The sequence below is a fragment of the Syngnathoides biaculeatus genome, chromosome 9 (assembly GCF_019802595.1).
Source record: "Syngnathoides biaculeatus isolate LvHL_M chromosome 9, ASM1980259v1, whole genome shotgun sequence".
In the NCBI taxonomy this organism is placed as follows: Eukaryota; Metazoa; Chordata; class Actinopteri; order Syngnathiformes; family Syngnathidae; genus Syngnathoides; species Syngnathoides biaculeatus.
This window is the reverse complement of record NC_084648.1, coordinates 32,049,895-32,066,764: the sequence shown is the minus strand read 5'-3', so window position 1 is coordinate 32,066,764 and position 16,870 is coordinate 32,049,895. Positions and strand designations below refer to the sequence as shown.

Below are 16,870 nucleotides of genomic sequence, written 5' to 3'. Positions count from 1 at the left end.
TTTGGGATGTGGGAGTGCCTGGAGAAAATCCACGCAGGCATGGGGAGAACATGCAAATTCCACACAGACGGGACCAGGATATGACCCCCCGCCAACGTATCGCAGAACACATGGAGGCAAAGAAGTGTCGCACTCACAATCACACCGAGGCGCAATCTAGAGTGTCCAATTCATGCTGCATGTTTTTGGGATGTGGGAGGAAACCGGAGTGCCCGGAGAAAACCCACGCAGGCAACATTGATTGGACACTCTAAATTGCTCCTAGATGTGGTTGTGAGTGCGACTATTGTCTGTCTCCATGGGCCCTGTGATTGGCTGGAAACCAGTTCAGAGTGTACCCAGCCTCCCTCCTCCCAATGATAGGTGGAATTGGTTCCAGCACTCCCGTGACCTTCGTGAAGACATGCTGTGGAAAGTACACAATAAACAAAAATGATGTACAAGAGGTTGAATAATTTTTGTGAGCATGTTTACTGTCTGTGTGTGCTTTTTTTATGTTGACACCGAGCTTCAGTGATTTGACATTGATAAATACACAATGACAGTGTGACAATGTCATTCAGTTATTCATCCACCAACATTCAACATTATGACTGCGAGAGTTCTTCTGTTGGGACTTGTGCTCATCTGTGTGGTTGCAGGTATGCAAATAAAGATGATTTGACTTTTAACTGTAATCTTACTTAATTTGTGTTTACTGTCTAAATGCCATTAATTAATTTATATTAGCAGCAATAACATTTAGACACTGCTGTGTAATATTCTTTTTTAAGCATTGCATTTCCTACCAACATCCATGGCTGCTAACAAGATACCTCAGTGTATTATTAGATACAAACAATCTTAATCTTTTTCTTCTTTTGTTTGCATACTGGTGGTATAATTTTTTAGAAAATATGTATGAAAGCTTGTCTCACTTTTTTAAAAACATTTTTTACTTTCACAGACACAGAGGCTTTTCCAATAAAGGTGACTATTACTATTAATAATTGCATATAATATATATTGTGTAAGACAAATGTTAATGTTAAAGCAGATATGAATGTTAAAACAGACTTGGTATTTTTTCATTTTTTTTACATTTTCAAGTTTGTGCAAACCATACTAACGTAAATAAAACTATAAATAAAACTAAATATATACCATAATCAGTGTATCTTGAATGTGATATTTAAAACCCCATTGCTCATTTTTTTTCACCAGCCACACTGTCCTGCAACAAATGGGCCAATAGCTTGCAACTTGATTTTAAATCCTGTTTGTGGTTCTGATGGAAACAGTTATGCAAACGAATGTATTCTCTGTATCCACAACCAGTGAGTACACACACTCACACCCAACACACATGCAAGTGATGTCTTCGGGGACGTCTCAATTGGAAAAAAAGGGTTCACAATCACCCCGCGACCCTTGTGAGAATTAGCGGCTAAGAAAATGGATGGATGGTTCAAAATCATTAGTTGGTGCTCAAATTTGAAATGAAAATTGAAAATGAAAAAGACATTTTAATCCTGGCGAATTGGAGGGGGGGGGGATAACAGCCTCCTACACAAAATTAACCATGTACAGGTGTATTTTTTTCTTGTTTTTCAACAGATCAGGGTGTAGCTCATTTCCATTTCATTTACGAAGTATATAAATATCAGGAACATAATGTTGTAAGTGATATTTTGAGCTTTGCATGGGGGGATGGGGGCATCAAGTCAGGAAAAAAAAATACTTTGAGCTGGTTTCCCCCCTGTGGGTTATTTTGGTAAAACACAGTTGAAGTGTTTGCCTTTGTCATTTAACTTTTTAATGTTTTGTTGGCTGACTTCCCCTCAATTCACTGTATTATCCTTGCTAACTTTTAAAGAACAAAATAAAATCTAAGATGCGTTCAAGCAAAGTTTGAGATGGTGTAATTTCTCTCTACAGGTCACTCAAGATCCCTGTTTGGATTGCCAAAAGAGGACGCTGCTCTCCTGTTTAGCTGCCCAGCAAGTTTCTTCCAACAGTGGAATGTATGAACCACAATAATCATCATGAATAATAAATGTCCTTGGACAAATCTGATCATTTGCAGTGAGCAAGTCTGTACAGTTTTATATATATATATATAATATCATATAATTATATCCATCCATCCATTTTCTATACCGCTTACCCTCACTACCATCACAGGAGTGGTGGAGCATATCCACTCTGAGCAAGAAGTGGTGTACGTACACTTTGAACTGGTCGCTGGGCAACCACAGGGCCCATAGAAGCAAACAATCATTCACCTTAACACATACTTACATGGAATTTTGAGCTTCCAGTTAACCTACGATGCATATTTTTGGGATGGGGGAGGAAACTTGTTGACCTGGATAAAATCCATGCAGGCAGGGGGAAAACATGCAAACTCCACACAGGCAAGGCTAGATTTGAACCCCGGTCCTCAGAAGTGTGAGACAGTTGTAGCTGCTCTAGTACAACATAAAGTATGTGACGACAACAGACAGACAGTCAAAAGAGACATAACAGTAACAGTCATGGAGTAATCAAGATTGCTACTAATCAGGCAATAATGGAATTTTCTTTTTACAATAGTGCAAAGGATGCAGAGTCCTCTAACTTTTAGAGCAGTGAGAATGCCCAATAGAGCAAGAGTCCACTGCAATGACCATTGTACAAAGGGTGTCTTGACTTCAAGTACTGTATGGATTTTAAAGTGACGACTCATGCGATAATCTTGGACGACGTCGATTGTGCAAGTGGAGCAGATGCTACTCAGGTGCGAGAAGCTAGTATTGGTCAACAACAGATGTATAGATGGTGCAGCGTGGTTAGACTACTAGAGTGAGTGGACGAGTAATGTATGATATATATTATCTATCACATGATTTATGATTCGCAACATGACGTAGTCGGAACATTACTGTGTCATTCGCCCCCCAAAAAAGCAATTACAATTTGTCCTCATTTTTGCTGGAAGGTGGGAAGGTGTCGAAAAAATAAAATAAAGAGCTAAGCGGACCAAATGTGCAAAGCTGACAGATCTCTTGAGTGGAGGAAGCTTGACTACCAGTGGCCACAGTGGGGAAAAGGGAAAATAAGATCTATCAGACCATGAATTTGTTCTGTAAATGATTTGGTATTAGTCCTGCTGTATTGCATGATTGATTCTTATTCTTGCTCACCAACACAAGATGGTCATGTCTCTATGACCTGATTTTGGGATAATGGTACTTTACACCCTTATATATACAGTATACATGTAAAGGGATATTTACATAATCTTTGATTTATGAACAAATAAATGGGATTATGGGCATGATGATGTGTGGTTGGACCGTTAACCTCACAGTTCTGAGGGCCGGGGTTCAAATCCCGGCCCCACCTGTGTGGATGTTGTTCTCCTCGTGCCTGTGAGGGTTTTCTCTGGGCACTCCGGTTTCCTCTCACATACCAAAAACATGCTCCATGAATTGGACACTCTAAATTGCCCTAGGTGTGGTTTTGATTGTGACTAGTTGTTTGTTTCTCTCTGCCCTGCGATTGGCCTGCAACCAATACAGGGTGGACTAGGGATCGCAAAAAAACGCTTACTTTCATAATCGGTTTTAACCGAACACCTGTAGCAAAAAAACGATTAACCGGTTTTAAAATCGGTACCATTGTGGTGTTTACATAATTCACCTGCGGGACCACGAGTTGGGGTGCGCACGGACTGTTTTTGTTGTCGCTCGTCCGGTGTGACGAGTTCACAGAGTTCCCGCCGTTATGCGAGTAGTGTTTTGATGTCTGCCAATAAAACAAGTTTTGTTCCTATGTCCGACACTCCACCTCCGACTCCTTTTCTCCGGTGCTACACCATCGATCGTTAATTTACTCTGCGGTAATGGGGTAGTTTGTATACAATATTGACAAACAAGCTTGTGGAATGTGGAATGTTGAATAAACAACGCACTCGTGTAAGTTAAATTTTTGTTCTTTTTTTTGTAAAAATGTTTTAATGTTAACATTCTTGAAAAAAGTGGAAATGATATTGAAAAAATAGCGCAATGTGGAATACCAGAACCGGAAGAAATTATTGGAAATTTTAACCGATTTCGAAAGTCCGATTCCGGTTTCGGTTTTAAACAATCGAAAACCGGTTTTAACCGATTAATTGTAACTGTTTGCGATCCCTAGGGTACACCATGCATCTCCTGCCCAAAGATAGCTGGGATAGGCTCCAGCACTCCCGCGACCATTGTGAGGATAACCGGCTCAGATACTAAATGAATGAATGGGTTTGCAGTGACAAAATACATTAACCCTCCAAGTGTGTGCATGTGTTTGTGTATATTTGTGTAGGAACCAGTCATAACTGTTATAGACTGTGTCAGGCAGCAGTTCTGAGTAGTCAACAGTCGATAACAGTGTTTCCCAACAAAAAATATGAGACCTAAAATCTTGGTCACCCATCAGTGGTTAGCAGTCGGGGCTTTGCTGTGCATCAGGAAGAACAAAAAAGGTTTGGTTTTTGGTTATGCGCACATTTCACAGAGGGGGCTGGGTTTTGGGCTCCGGAAGTCCTTGGGTTCACACAAGTGATGGTGGATACAGTTCTTTGCCCCAAAAAGGTGATGTTTACAAAAAAAAAGATACACATGCACCCACCCATACACACATGTGCACACACATGCATAACACATTAACACTTTTTTCCTACCGACAAGGTCAACCCATCAATCAGCTGTTCCCTTCACTTCAGACAACCCCACAATTGGGAATTTTTTTTCACCTCATAATTTCAGATTTTTCCAAAGACTTTTATTATTCATGATCAATTTTGTAATTTTAACATTTCCACCACTGGTATCGAGTTAATGGGCAGCTGAACAGGTCAGCACACTCCATGGTGGGCCTTCTGAATGTCCAAACCTGTGATCCTGTTGAGAGAAAATAGGTCACATTGAACATTGCTTAAAATCCTTATCCACTTGACTTAATCTTGTACAAATCAGCTAGGAAAATACTATAATATAACTGGAGATAGGGGTAGGCCATTCAAAAGTAACATTTTGTGACTCAAGTAATTATGTTCAGGGAATTTTTATCCCTTATGAAAGGAATGAAATGGCAAAATCATAAAAAATGTCTTACATAATAACAAAGAATAAACATTAATAAATTATTGTTAAATTGTTGACATTATTATCTGCAGCGAAGCTAAGAAGAAAAAAATACTACACAGGTAATTTTGCGTGGAAGCTCTGTAACAAGTCAACCAGTTCAGGAACAACTTAGTAAACTAAGTTGTTTCGAGAAAGAAATGAAAAGATTTCCCAGAGTGACCACGTTCGTGTGCACGTGTGGGCTTGAGTGTACTCACTGTCTGTGGTCGCAGAGCGCACACTCGTTGGGATATGTGTTTCCATCAGTACCACATATAGGGTCGTAGTTCATGGCACACATAACTGGGCCATTTAAATCAGGACATTGTGGCTGAAAAAACACAATGAACATACATACATGTATATTAATGATGCGTGCTATATTTTTGTCCCTCTTATTGTAGCTAAATAAAGCAAGATGAAATAATAATGTTTCCTATCAAGACTGTTTCAACATACTTGATAATTTCACTTTGAAATAAATATATAGAATATACAATTATATATAATACAGTCACCTTGACTGAAAACGCCTTTGTGCCTGTGAAAGGAAAAAAAAGATAGCCCAGCTTTCATATACAGGTACTTTCATCAATGTACAATAAAAATTAGAGTATAAGAAATACATTTGTCTTCAGTCAAAAAGAATATACAGCACAAAGGACCAGTCTTCAGACTTTATTAACCCACTGTAAGAAGTTAATGTGTTAAAAAAAAGACAATATTACACAGTAGTGCCTTAAATATTTAAGTGAACATGATTAAATACACGGCATTTACCATGAAAAATATATTCATTTAAAATAACTTTTTTTTCTGCATACCTGCAACCGCACAGATTAGCAGAAATCCCAACAGAAGAACTCTTGCAGGCATGATGAATGTTGGAGGAATAAGTCACACTGATATAGCCACAAAGTCAGTTATGTGTATTTATTGGCGTTGGGTTCCTCAGAAATCAATGACAACACACAAAAGCACACACTCAGTCAGAGTAAAGGAACACACACAAAAAAACCACTTGACCTGTTATTAACCATGGGTTGTTTATTTTTAATTTATATACTGTATATACATATAATATTACAAAACATTACAAAACACCTCAAAGTGATGCAGTGTATAATAATACACTGTAGATAGATAGACAGACAGACAGACAGACAGACAGACAGACAGACAGACAGACAGACAGACAGATAGACAGATAGATAGATAGATAGATAGATAGATAGATAGATAGATAGATAGATAGATAGATAGATAGATAGATAGATAGATAGATAGATAGATAGATAGATAGATAGATAGATAGATTAGACACTTTATCCATCTCTAAAGACCTATAAGAACCCATGAATTGATATCTAAATATAACCTGTGTTGTTAGTGGTTTATTAGCGTTCCTATCAAACTTATGAGTGTTCCCCCATGCCCCCCATGCACACGCACACACATTAAAGCATTAAAGACCCGTGGAAGAAAGGCATGACAGGCCAGAGAGCAGGTTGGATTGTCTTCCCCAGCCTAGTCCTGTAATTGCATTACTCTAACAAAACCCCCTCCATTTTCTATATTGCTTCTCCTCATTATGGTTGCGGGTCAACTGCAGCCTTTCCCAGCTAACTTTGGGCCTAGTTATAATCTGGACTGCTCATCAGTTAATTGCAGGACAAAAGCATTGAGTAAAAAGAAACATAGTTCTCAATAACAGAACATACATGGTGAATGGGTATTTGTACAGCACTTTTCTACATTTGAGGTACTCAAAGTGCTTCAGCACTCTCCTCATTCATCAACTGATGACTCATCAGGAGCAACTGGGGATTAAGTACCTTGTTCAACAACACTTGAGCATGATCGAGCAAGGTTTTAGAACCAGACGCACAAGCTTTGGGTTGGGAACGGTAAGTTGTACAGAAAATGAAATAATGGATGTAAATAAATTTAACCTTTACAGATGCCATTTTAAGATGGCTACAGTGATAAATTGTAGTTTTGATCAAAGTAATTAGACACCTAGTGGTGTTACCTGATATTTTTTAGAATGATGCAATCCCCCGTTATTCGCGGGGGTGTGAGGAATGTACATACATACATTTTATATTAATTTAAATTTATTTTTATTTGCTTGTTTTCTTGTGGTGACAGACTCAAAATTATCCGTTAGCTCGAAAAATGGCTTTTACTGACAGTTAATCGCCACGATTACGTCATGACTTGTGGATAAAATCACCCATCAATATGCTCACTGCGTAGTATTGGGCAAACTGGATAGTTTCGAACGAATCACAAACTAACAAATCCTTCTCAGTTCCTCAGTACAACATTTCCTTAAATGAACCACACTTCAATTCCTCAGATCTACAGTACACCAATTCACTAAGTCACTCACTTCACTTACTGTAATTTCTTGAAAATAATGCGCACATTTTAAAAAAAATATTTTCAAAAAGTCAATAGAGAGCATTATATTTAGGTACAGACAAAAAATACATACTATACATTGTATAGTCGTATTTAAGTACATAGAGTGGTAAAAAAAAATTGTATACATATGCATTTCGATATGATATTCGATGTCCTATGTTACACATTTATATATATATATTACAGTAATGTGCCCCACAAACCTCAGCTCTCTGACCTCCCCGGGTGAGCTTTTCATTTTACGATCATTAGCGTAGTATATTTGCTGCTACTGGACCAAACATCAGAAACGACTCCCCGTGAATTTGTTTAAACTTTAATTAAGACAAGATATGTTGACTACAAGGGCTAGTTGTGCTGCTGCTTTTAAAAGAAATGTGTCATCGCTCTTGCCGATGATAATGATTTTTGTACAGTCCATTTTTTGAAAAACAATACAAGTAAAAACAAAAGTACAAACCTAGCAAAATAAAAATGCAGATAACTCCTTATATTTTGATCTTATGGATAGCAGCAAATTGGTGGTGCACATTGTACATTGGTAGATTTTTTATGTCAACATTGGGGGTGTGCATTATAGTTCAGGACTCATGTTACACGACAAAATTACAGTACATCCCTCTCACGCCTGCACGGCAGTGCTTAATGCTGATTGCTCATGGGTCATTCGTCGAAATGAGTGACAAAACTGGCGAATTGCAAATCACATGGCAATATGGTTAATGACGTCCCGTACCTGCACAGGCTGCTCATTTGTCGTTCCCCAAAAATTCAGAAATTCAGAAGCGCTAAAACGGCTCAATAGTTTTGTTTCCGCTCCCTGGTCACTCACTGCCTCACGGCAGCATGCAGTGGGCAAGCATAAAGAAAATCATGTCACAAACTAATTCAGTTCAGTTTGTTCACTAAAAAGATATGTTCTTTTAAAAAAATGGTTCGTGAAAGAATCAACACTAGTTTTCATGTTCCAAGTTTACATGGAAGGACATTTTCCTATGCTTGAGCTCCAGAAAGAGGTCAATCAATGATTCATTGCAACAGTTCTGGACTGTGCCTTCCCTGGTTGAAAAAAATCCATTAGATAAATAATTCTTGGGACCTTGACTCGATAAGATCAGTACAAATTTACCAAGATAATAATATTCTTTTGTCTAATGGAGTTGGAGCAAATGTGAACTTGCAAAACAATTCTCACAGAAATCAAATCTACATAGCCTAGCATTACAAGTAAACATTCAAAAGAATAATGTATTTAAACATGCTCAAACTTTTCCCCTATCAAAATTATATCATCCAATTGTGGTCCAAAAGTAGAACAGAGTCTCTGCTGCTTGTCCAATCAACATACATAACTGTGGACATAGATGCAGACTGAACCATGTACAGTAATTCCATTTGAAATTCAGTTGCATCATCTATAGTATGTAGTGTCTATGTACAGTACCATCTGAAAGTATTCACATACTTGGCTTTTTAAAAATTGATTTTTAATTTATTTACTTTTACCCCTTTTATGACATTACAACCTCTAATTTAAGTTATGTGCCTGTATGCAGAGTGGAACTCTGGAACCATCTGGATATTCAGCACAAGCAATGTGGACCTTTCGTCAGTCCAAAGCTCAGATAAATGCAAAGGGTTGCTTCGGGGGGGCATTCAGCTTCAAGCTTTTCCAAACAAATATGAGTGTTCATCCAAAGAATTTCATACTAAATTTGGCCATGGGCCGCTTTAACAACATCTGCCACCGGCGCCGTTAACCTGCAGGGTGCAAGTGGAAATTCAGCTAATGTGGGTCAAAGACAAAGGAGAGCTGGAAAGCGGGTTCTTAGGTAGAAGGGGAAGAGGAAAGCACAGAGCCAAGAACTGATTGTGTGAATTTTTAATGTTAGGTATAGACACGTACACGCACACTTTAATCCAGTGTTGTCCAAACCATTTTTTATTGTGTACCAAATACAGATAGATAAATAAATAAAGAGCTGGGCTGCACATCAAAGGTGCCATTTAGAACTTGTCTATAAATCATTGAATAGATAATAGATAGATGCATAATAGATGCATGCATACACAACAATCTAGAAATAATGCAGTACTTTTTTTTTAAAGAATAAAATATATTTTTTAAAGATTATGTGTTTTTTTTTCCAACAGAGAAACTTTGAACAATAGACAACTAGAATTACATAAAGTATATGCAATGCATGACAGTGGCGACACGGTGGGGCATCTGTAAAGCATTAGCCGCACAGTTCTGAGATCCAAGGTTCAATCCTGTTCCCGCCTGTGTGGAGTTTGCATGTTCCCATGCCTGCGTGGGTTTTCTCCGGGCACTCCGGTTTCCTCGCACATCCCCAAAACATGAACCATTAATTGGAGACTATAAATTTCCCCTAGGTGTGATTGTGAGTGCTTTCTACGTGCCCTGCGATTGGCTGCCAACCAGTTCAGGGTGTACCCCGCCTCCTGCTCGTTGACAGCTGGGATAGGCTACAGCACTTCTGCGACCCTTGTGAGGATAAGAAAATGGACGGATGGATATGCACAAATGTATAAAATTCATTCATAAAGGATCTTATGAATCTATTTATTTAAACCACATATTAACTAATATGTGACATGTGTATCATAAATTATGAGCTCTGCCTGACATGCTGCTCTGTACATTGTGGGTCCTGTAAACATGACAGTGCACAGATATGAACTTACATGACAGGTGATGAAACACACTTAAAAACCCAAACAGCAACTCATAAAATCCCCCAGACTTTGTGCGCCATGGCTGTAGCTGTGATACTGTGTATTTCTCTCGTCTATAATGGGACTTGACATGAATTGAAGGATGACTGACATGTCAGGAGAAAGTTTGGTGGTTGAGAGACAAAGGACATCATGGTGATGGCTATCCCTCATTGTGGTTCTCAGCCTGATTTTTTTTCCAATTTAACACTGAAAATGTTTGACATGAGGTTATCTGACAACATGTGAGTTAATTGAGGGAAGACTTGGGGATGTACTGTATTTAAAGTGTTTGTAATGTCCAGTTTCAACCGCAAATTGTCTTATTTAGATGAAAATATATGTTCGACTGTACCATAAAATGCATACCCTTTTCAATGTTTTTACCAAAAAATACAAGTGTTTATGAATTAAAGTCCGTGAACTTTGACCTGGTTTCTCATGAAAAAACAACCCATTTCAGGGGCGGAGCCTCGTACGTCACTACAGGTGGCCTGCTATTGTGCGACTGGTATTGTCTGGTTATGGCATCAGTTTACCACGTGAAATTATATTTATGGTGAAGCAAGATATCACCAGCTATTGCTCTCAAATTATTATGGCAACATTTTAAACGGATTTAATTCATTAAAATCCTTATTTGTGAAAATATACCAATTTAGACTGTGGACTAAGTTTTTTTGGTGCGATAATAAACGAGCCTTGTACACGCAAATTAGTGATGCACATCGTACTGTAGATAGTTTCTCATACAAGCACAGGCAGATTCATCACGCTGTACAATGAATGGCCGGGTGGTCGCTTACCTATTTACTTAATACATGGCGTTTGCATAATTTTAAGACCGAAAATTTCATATATATATTCAGGATATCAAAGCCTTGATGATTTATCAGTTTATGACTAACTAAACCAAACAAGAACCAACACGAGGCATATCCTGCTCCATGCATCTGCTTGCTCGGCACTTTCTTCTGCATGCGAACATATGTGCTGTCTAACTAGCTCAAATTGATAACCTTTTAGGCTCGTGTTCTACACAGTCTTTGTGGGACCCTTCAGAATAGTGTTCATCGCTCGAAATATCAGAAAATTCATCATTGTTCATTCAATGTATTCCAATGCTCGCCATTGTTGACACCGGCTATGACGTCACATTCCTACTTGGGTGTTTCTGCTTTGTTTTAGTCTTTTTTTGGTGAATCAGACAATGTGGACTCATTTTTTGCAGATAATCAATAAATAAAAATGTTTCCTTCAGAATGGAATTCAGATTAAAATTCTGCATTAAAAACTGTATAATATTACCAAAAATGTGCACTGAGGACATTCCATTAACTTCAAGGCCACACCTCACATACTCTGCTTTTTAGTTAGAAATCATGGGAAAATCAAAAGAAATTGGTCAGGAAATCAGAGCAAGAGTCATGGAGCTCCAAAATCTGGCTCATCCCTGGGCGCACATTCGTCTGTTCAAACAATTCTTCCTTCAGCATCTCAATCTCGAGAGATTATGGGCTTGCATGCTGGAATTTAAGAAATCATCTGGTCTGGCTGGTGAGGCTAGCGAAGCTGGAGTGTCCTCTCCAGTGTGCAAGTGTCTGGGTAGAAGTGTATGGAGACCAGACTGTTACCCACGCAGTAGGTCCCCACTCTCCACGTCGTCAGAATGAACCATTACCAAGGCAGATGCCAGTATACATCGTTCCTGCACCATTGCAGGAGTTGGCCGAACGGGCTGAGTAGAGCGTCGAACTGCCTTAGGGACTTCGGCACCGGATTTTCAGTCAGGTTTTACTCTAACCCTTCTTCTCTTCTAAGATTCCCGCAGGCATTAGAGCTATTTGGTCATAGCTGAGGGTTTGATTCATGAGGCACCAGTGCGTATCAATACACCTGTGAGGCTGCATGCCACATGTCTGGGGGCCAAACCTCCGACGAGTCCTTGGCAGTTTTGCCTGAGTCCACTGAGGTATTCAGTTGCCCAGGAGACAGCGTGGTGGAGCCATTGAAGCATAGGTCTTGTGGTGGAGAGGTTATGTACTGGCAGAGGAAGATTTACGCACTCAGCTTCCCTTTTCGCATAAATGCTAGCCAGTAGTGTTATTTAGAAGCAAGAAGTGACGAGCACTACTCTACAACAAGCACACTAGGCACATCCCACCAGTTTTGTCATCCTGTTCACACAATTAAACGAAAGTATAAACCTCATGGGAATGTCCAGCCATACACCAAAAAGACTCATCATTCTTTCTGCATGGCGTCTGATTAATGGAAACATGGCAAACTCTGTTAGAAGAAAGGGACGGAGAGAAGCTGATCTTTACGCTTCAGAGAATCATCACATTCCATTTCAATCAGTTCTAATTACAGATTCGCTCCCACTTCTCCTGCATCCACTGTGATGGCTTGATTTGTTTTTCAATGACAGAAAAATCTTGGGAAATGCTGGTTTAACTCTGTCACCAGAGATGCAAACACAGACACATATTTCTCCTTTTTAACAGAAAAGTTGACCTTAGAAAAAGCAGACATGATTTCAAACAGCGCGGGGAAGTGTCCAAAAATCAACCCTTTGTGGGTTTTCTGTGGGCGCTTCGTTTTCCTCCAACATTCCAAAAAGCAGGCATTTATAGGAGACTCAAAATTGCCCTTTGGTGTGATTGGAACTGCGAATGGTTGTTTCTGTGTGCCCTGTGATTGGATGGCAACCAGTTCAGGGTGTACCCCGCCTCCTGCCCGAAGATAGCTGGGATGGGCTCCAGCAATGTATTAGTGTATATTGAAATAAGGAAGCATACTGTATATTAAGATTATCTTATTTATTATATTACGACTGTAATATTTGTCTAGAATCATAAGAAAGTTGAGATAGGGGTCAGCAGAAATAACACTTCTTTTTCAAATGTGTAAATTAATTAGATATTTTTCAAATTTTAAATGTATTTTTTTAAAAAAACTCTTTCTTACATCTTTAAAAGAAAGAGTAAAAATTATTTTAATCTGAATTTCACACAAAATAATATACACTGTTTGTAAAGATTTTTAAAATAATAAAACTGGAAAAATGCATGTGCATCTGTTAACCCCCCACCCCACCGCTTTGTTGTGAACCCACTCATAAAAGCTCTGATGCAACTAATTACCTTCAGAAGTCACTTACTGTATAGTTTGTGAAATGAAGCCCACATTTGTGCAATCTAATCCAGGGACACCTTTTCTGAAAGGTTCCAGTTGCTGTAACACCAAAGCAAGAGTCACACACACACAGTCTCGAGTTCTTCAAACAAATCACGGGCAAAGATTTTGAGGAGTACAAGTCAGGGGTGCCCACCAAAAATCACGGACCAAACAATCAGAGAGGCATCACAGAGAACAATGGTAAGACTAGAGTAAAGAGGAAATTACTCTGGTCAGGTGAGACTGTAGTTGGTCTTTTAGGCCATTTTTGTCATGATCCTGCCGCTCCAGCACGAGCTGTGCGGGTGCCCGCGCGGGTGCGCTGGTTGGGAGGTGCACACATGTGCCTCATGCAGCCTGATTATGCTGTGGATTTATATGACCCCGATGACAACTGGCCGCCGCCAGTTCGTTGATCTTCATGTCCCATTCGTGTGCTCCGGTATCCCTGATCGAACCTGTGTGTACCGACATTCACCTGTTCTTCGACCAACCTTGTAAGCCTGACTCCTTCGTGACTTCTGCCTGCTTTGATTGTTCTCCTGTGTACCGACTCCTGCCTGTCCGCTCACCTGCTCTCTTCGCCCGACGTCCCAACTACCGCTGCTGCACCGGACTGCCTGCTCGATCCCCTACCTCTGCATATAATAAACGTTTCTCCTTGAACTACCTGGCATCTTCCGAGTCCTGCATTTGGGTCCTACTCTCGTTCCGATGGGACGTGACAGAACGAACTGGCCACACCAGGACCCAGCAGGAAAGACCCGGCGTCGCAGGGACCGACGCAAGGTAGACCGTCTGCCGGAGGACCAAGCCAGTCCAATCCGGGTAGGCTCCCTGACGTCCTCTGCTTCCGTGTCTTACGCTCCGCCAGCGAAGTATGAATACGTCCCGAACACGACCCGTCCGGCTCCTCATATTCTTCTGGACTCTGACTTTTCGGAATATGAGGAGGACCGTGATTTGTCTGACCGGCTGCCGGAGTATGACTCCAATTATTCTGATTATGAATCTGCTCATCCGATCTTTCATCCCAGTCAGTTTGTTTCACCTCCCCGCGTTTCCAGCACCCGAGCGACTTCGCCCTGTAGGTCCAAGTACACCAATCTGTATGAGGGAACCCGCTTTGCCGTCTACCCGGGACCTCCGCGTGGCGGCCAGAGGAGACGCCCCGGCCAGGCGCTCCTTGTGCCTCCCGCTGCGTGGCAACTAAGACACAGTCCTCCCACTCCTCGCCAGCAACGGCGAAACCCGCAGACCCGCAGCTGGTGGCGAAGCTTCCAGCCCAGAGGGAGGAGGAGCCAAATCACGAGGCGTTCTACCATGAAATGCGGGCGGAGATAGAGCGGCAGAGCGCCGAATTGTCGGCTCTCACGGCCCAGGTCCGGCAAGGATTGGCAAATCAGCCAAGCTACGCTGACGTCGCAACTGCGACTGACTCGCTGCTGATGCAGGTTCATGTGGCAGTTGGAACTGACCCACTCCCGAGACACGCCCACGTGTCAGTTTCGACTGACTCTCCGCCTACTCAAGTTCACGTTGCCGTGGAAACCGACCCGCCCCCTTGCCAAGTGGACGCCGCAGTGGGAACGGACTCTCCACCTTGCCAAGTGCACGTCGCAGTGGGAACGGACTCGCCACCTTGCCAAGTGCACGTCGCAGTGGGAACGGACTGGCCACCTTGCCAAGTGCACGTTGCAGTGGGAACAGACTCGCCACCTCGCCAAGTGCACGTAGCTGTGGAAACTGACCTGCCTCCTCGCCATTCCCACGTCGAGGTTTTGGCTGTTCCGAGGAGAGCTCACGCGGCAGTTGGCACTGACCCGCTCCCGTCACGTCAGTTTCGACTGACTCTCTGCCAACGCTCGTTCACGTTGCCCTGGAAACGAATTCGCCACCGCGCCACGTCCACATTGCTGTTTCAACGAATGCACTGCAAGCTCACGTGGCAGTGGGGACCGACTCGATGCCGCCTCACGTTGCTGTCCAGGAGGTGGCGACGTCTCCACAGCAGCTTCTCGTCCGTGCCCTGGAGTACCAGTGGCGACCGGTCCGCTTTCGCTCCCCGTTCTTGCTCTGTCGGCGACCGGTCCGCGGTCGTCCCCTGTTCCTGCTCCGATGGCGACGGGCAAGTCCATATGTTCCCGTCCAGGAGGTAGCGATGGTGCCGCCACCTTCTCGAGTTCCTGTCCAGGAGGAGGGGGCGGCGATGGTGTCGCCGCCTTCTCACGTTGCTGTCCAGGAGGTGGCGATGGGGTCGCCGCCTTCTCACGTTGCTGTCCAGGAGGTGGCGATGGTGATGGGGTCGCCGCCTTCTCACGTTGCCGTCCAGGAGGTGGCGATGGCGATGGGGTCGCCGCCTTCTCACGTTGCTGTCCAGGAGGTGGCGATGGCGATGGGGTCGCCGCCTTCTCACGTTGCTGTCCAGGAGGTGGCGATGGGGTCGCCGCCTTCTCACGTTCCTGTCCAGGAGGTGGCGGTGGTGTTGGGGTCGCCGCCTTCTCACGTTCCTGTCCAGGAGGTGGCCGTGGCGATGGGGTCTCCGCCTTCTCACGTTCCTGTCCGACAAGAGCTGGGGAGTTCTGATGAGCCACCCCGGAGCTGGAGAGACTGGCCGTGATGGTAATGGTGGCGGTCATGGCTCTGGTCCTTCTCTCCATCATCCTATTCGCTCCAGATGGCTCCCAGCCGCTTCATGACCTGGCCTCGTTGGTGACCAATCCACGGCTGCCTACGGACCAAGTCTCGGTGGCGACCAATCCCTGGTTGTCTGGCAACTACGGCGTGGGAGATTCTCGTCCGGAGCAGTGGCCTGCCTCGTTCTGGTGCCTGCTTCGCCGTTTGGTTCCTTACAGAGGTTGTTCGTCCGAATCGCCCCTTGGGGACCCTGGTGCTTGGCGACCGGGTCGTCCTCCTGACCTGTCCACCTGGACGCCTTGCGTTGGGTGGCCTGGATGGCCACCAGACTGGGGTTAGGGGTTGGGGGGGGGCGTGCCCTCCTCCGGACACCCCTTCCGCCCACCCCTACCTGTGTTAATGATTGTCTGTGTTTTTTCGTTCATGCACGTCTGGGAGCCATGCCTTTGAGGGGGGGTACTGTCATGATCCTGCCGCTCCAGCATGAGCTGTGCGGGTGCCCGCGCGGGTGCACTGATTGGGAGGTGCACACCTGTGCCTCATGTAGCCTGATTATGCTGTGGATTTATATGACCCCGATGACAACTGGCCGGCGCCCGTTCGTTGATCTTCATGTCCCGTTCGTGTGCTCCAGTATCCCTGATCGAACCTGTGTGTACCGACCTTCGCCCGTTCTCCGACCACCCTTGTAAGTCTGACTCCTTCGTTACTTCTGCCTGCTGTGATTGTTCTCCTCCTGTGTACCGACTCCTGCCTGT

At 42.9% G+C, this 16,870-nt stretch overlaps 1 protein-coding gene across 1 annotated transcript; it reads right to left on the bottom strand.

Annotated features, from left to right (window-relative positions):
- Positions 1 to 4,785: 4,785 nt before the first annotated feature.
- Positions 4,786 to 6,068, bottom strand: LOC133506763 (probable pancreatic secretory proteinase inhibitor). Its single transcript, XM_061831208.1, has 4 exons — positions 5,951 to 6,068; positions 5,645 to 5,667; positions 5,345 to 5,457; positions 4,786 to 4,901 (listed from the first exon to the last, which is right to left on the bottom strand). Exons 1-4 carry the CDS (start codon positions 6,000 to 6,002, stop codon positions 4,856 to 4,858), a joined length of 234 nt encoding a protein of 77 aa, XP_061687192.1. The 5' UTR covers positions 6,003 to 6,068; the 3' UTR covers positions 4,786 to 4,855.
- Positions 6,069 to 16,870: the final 10,802 nt, after the last annotated feature.

Excerpts from the sequence above, each read along its gene's own strand:
- LOC133506763 (XM_061831208.1), bottom strand. The coding sequence starts at position 6,002 with ATGCCTGCAAGAGTTCTTCTGTTGGGATTTCTGCTAATCTGTGCGGTT. Across the intron at positions 5,668-5,950 it reads GCTAATCTGTGCGGTTGCAG|GCACAAAGGCGTTTTCAGTC; the intron begins GTATGCAGAAAA and ends TTCCTTTCACAG. Across the intron at positions 5,458-5,644 it reads CAAAGGCGTTTTCAGTCAAG|CCACAATGTCCTGATTTAAA; the intron begins GTGACTGTATTA and ends GTGTTTTTTCAG.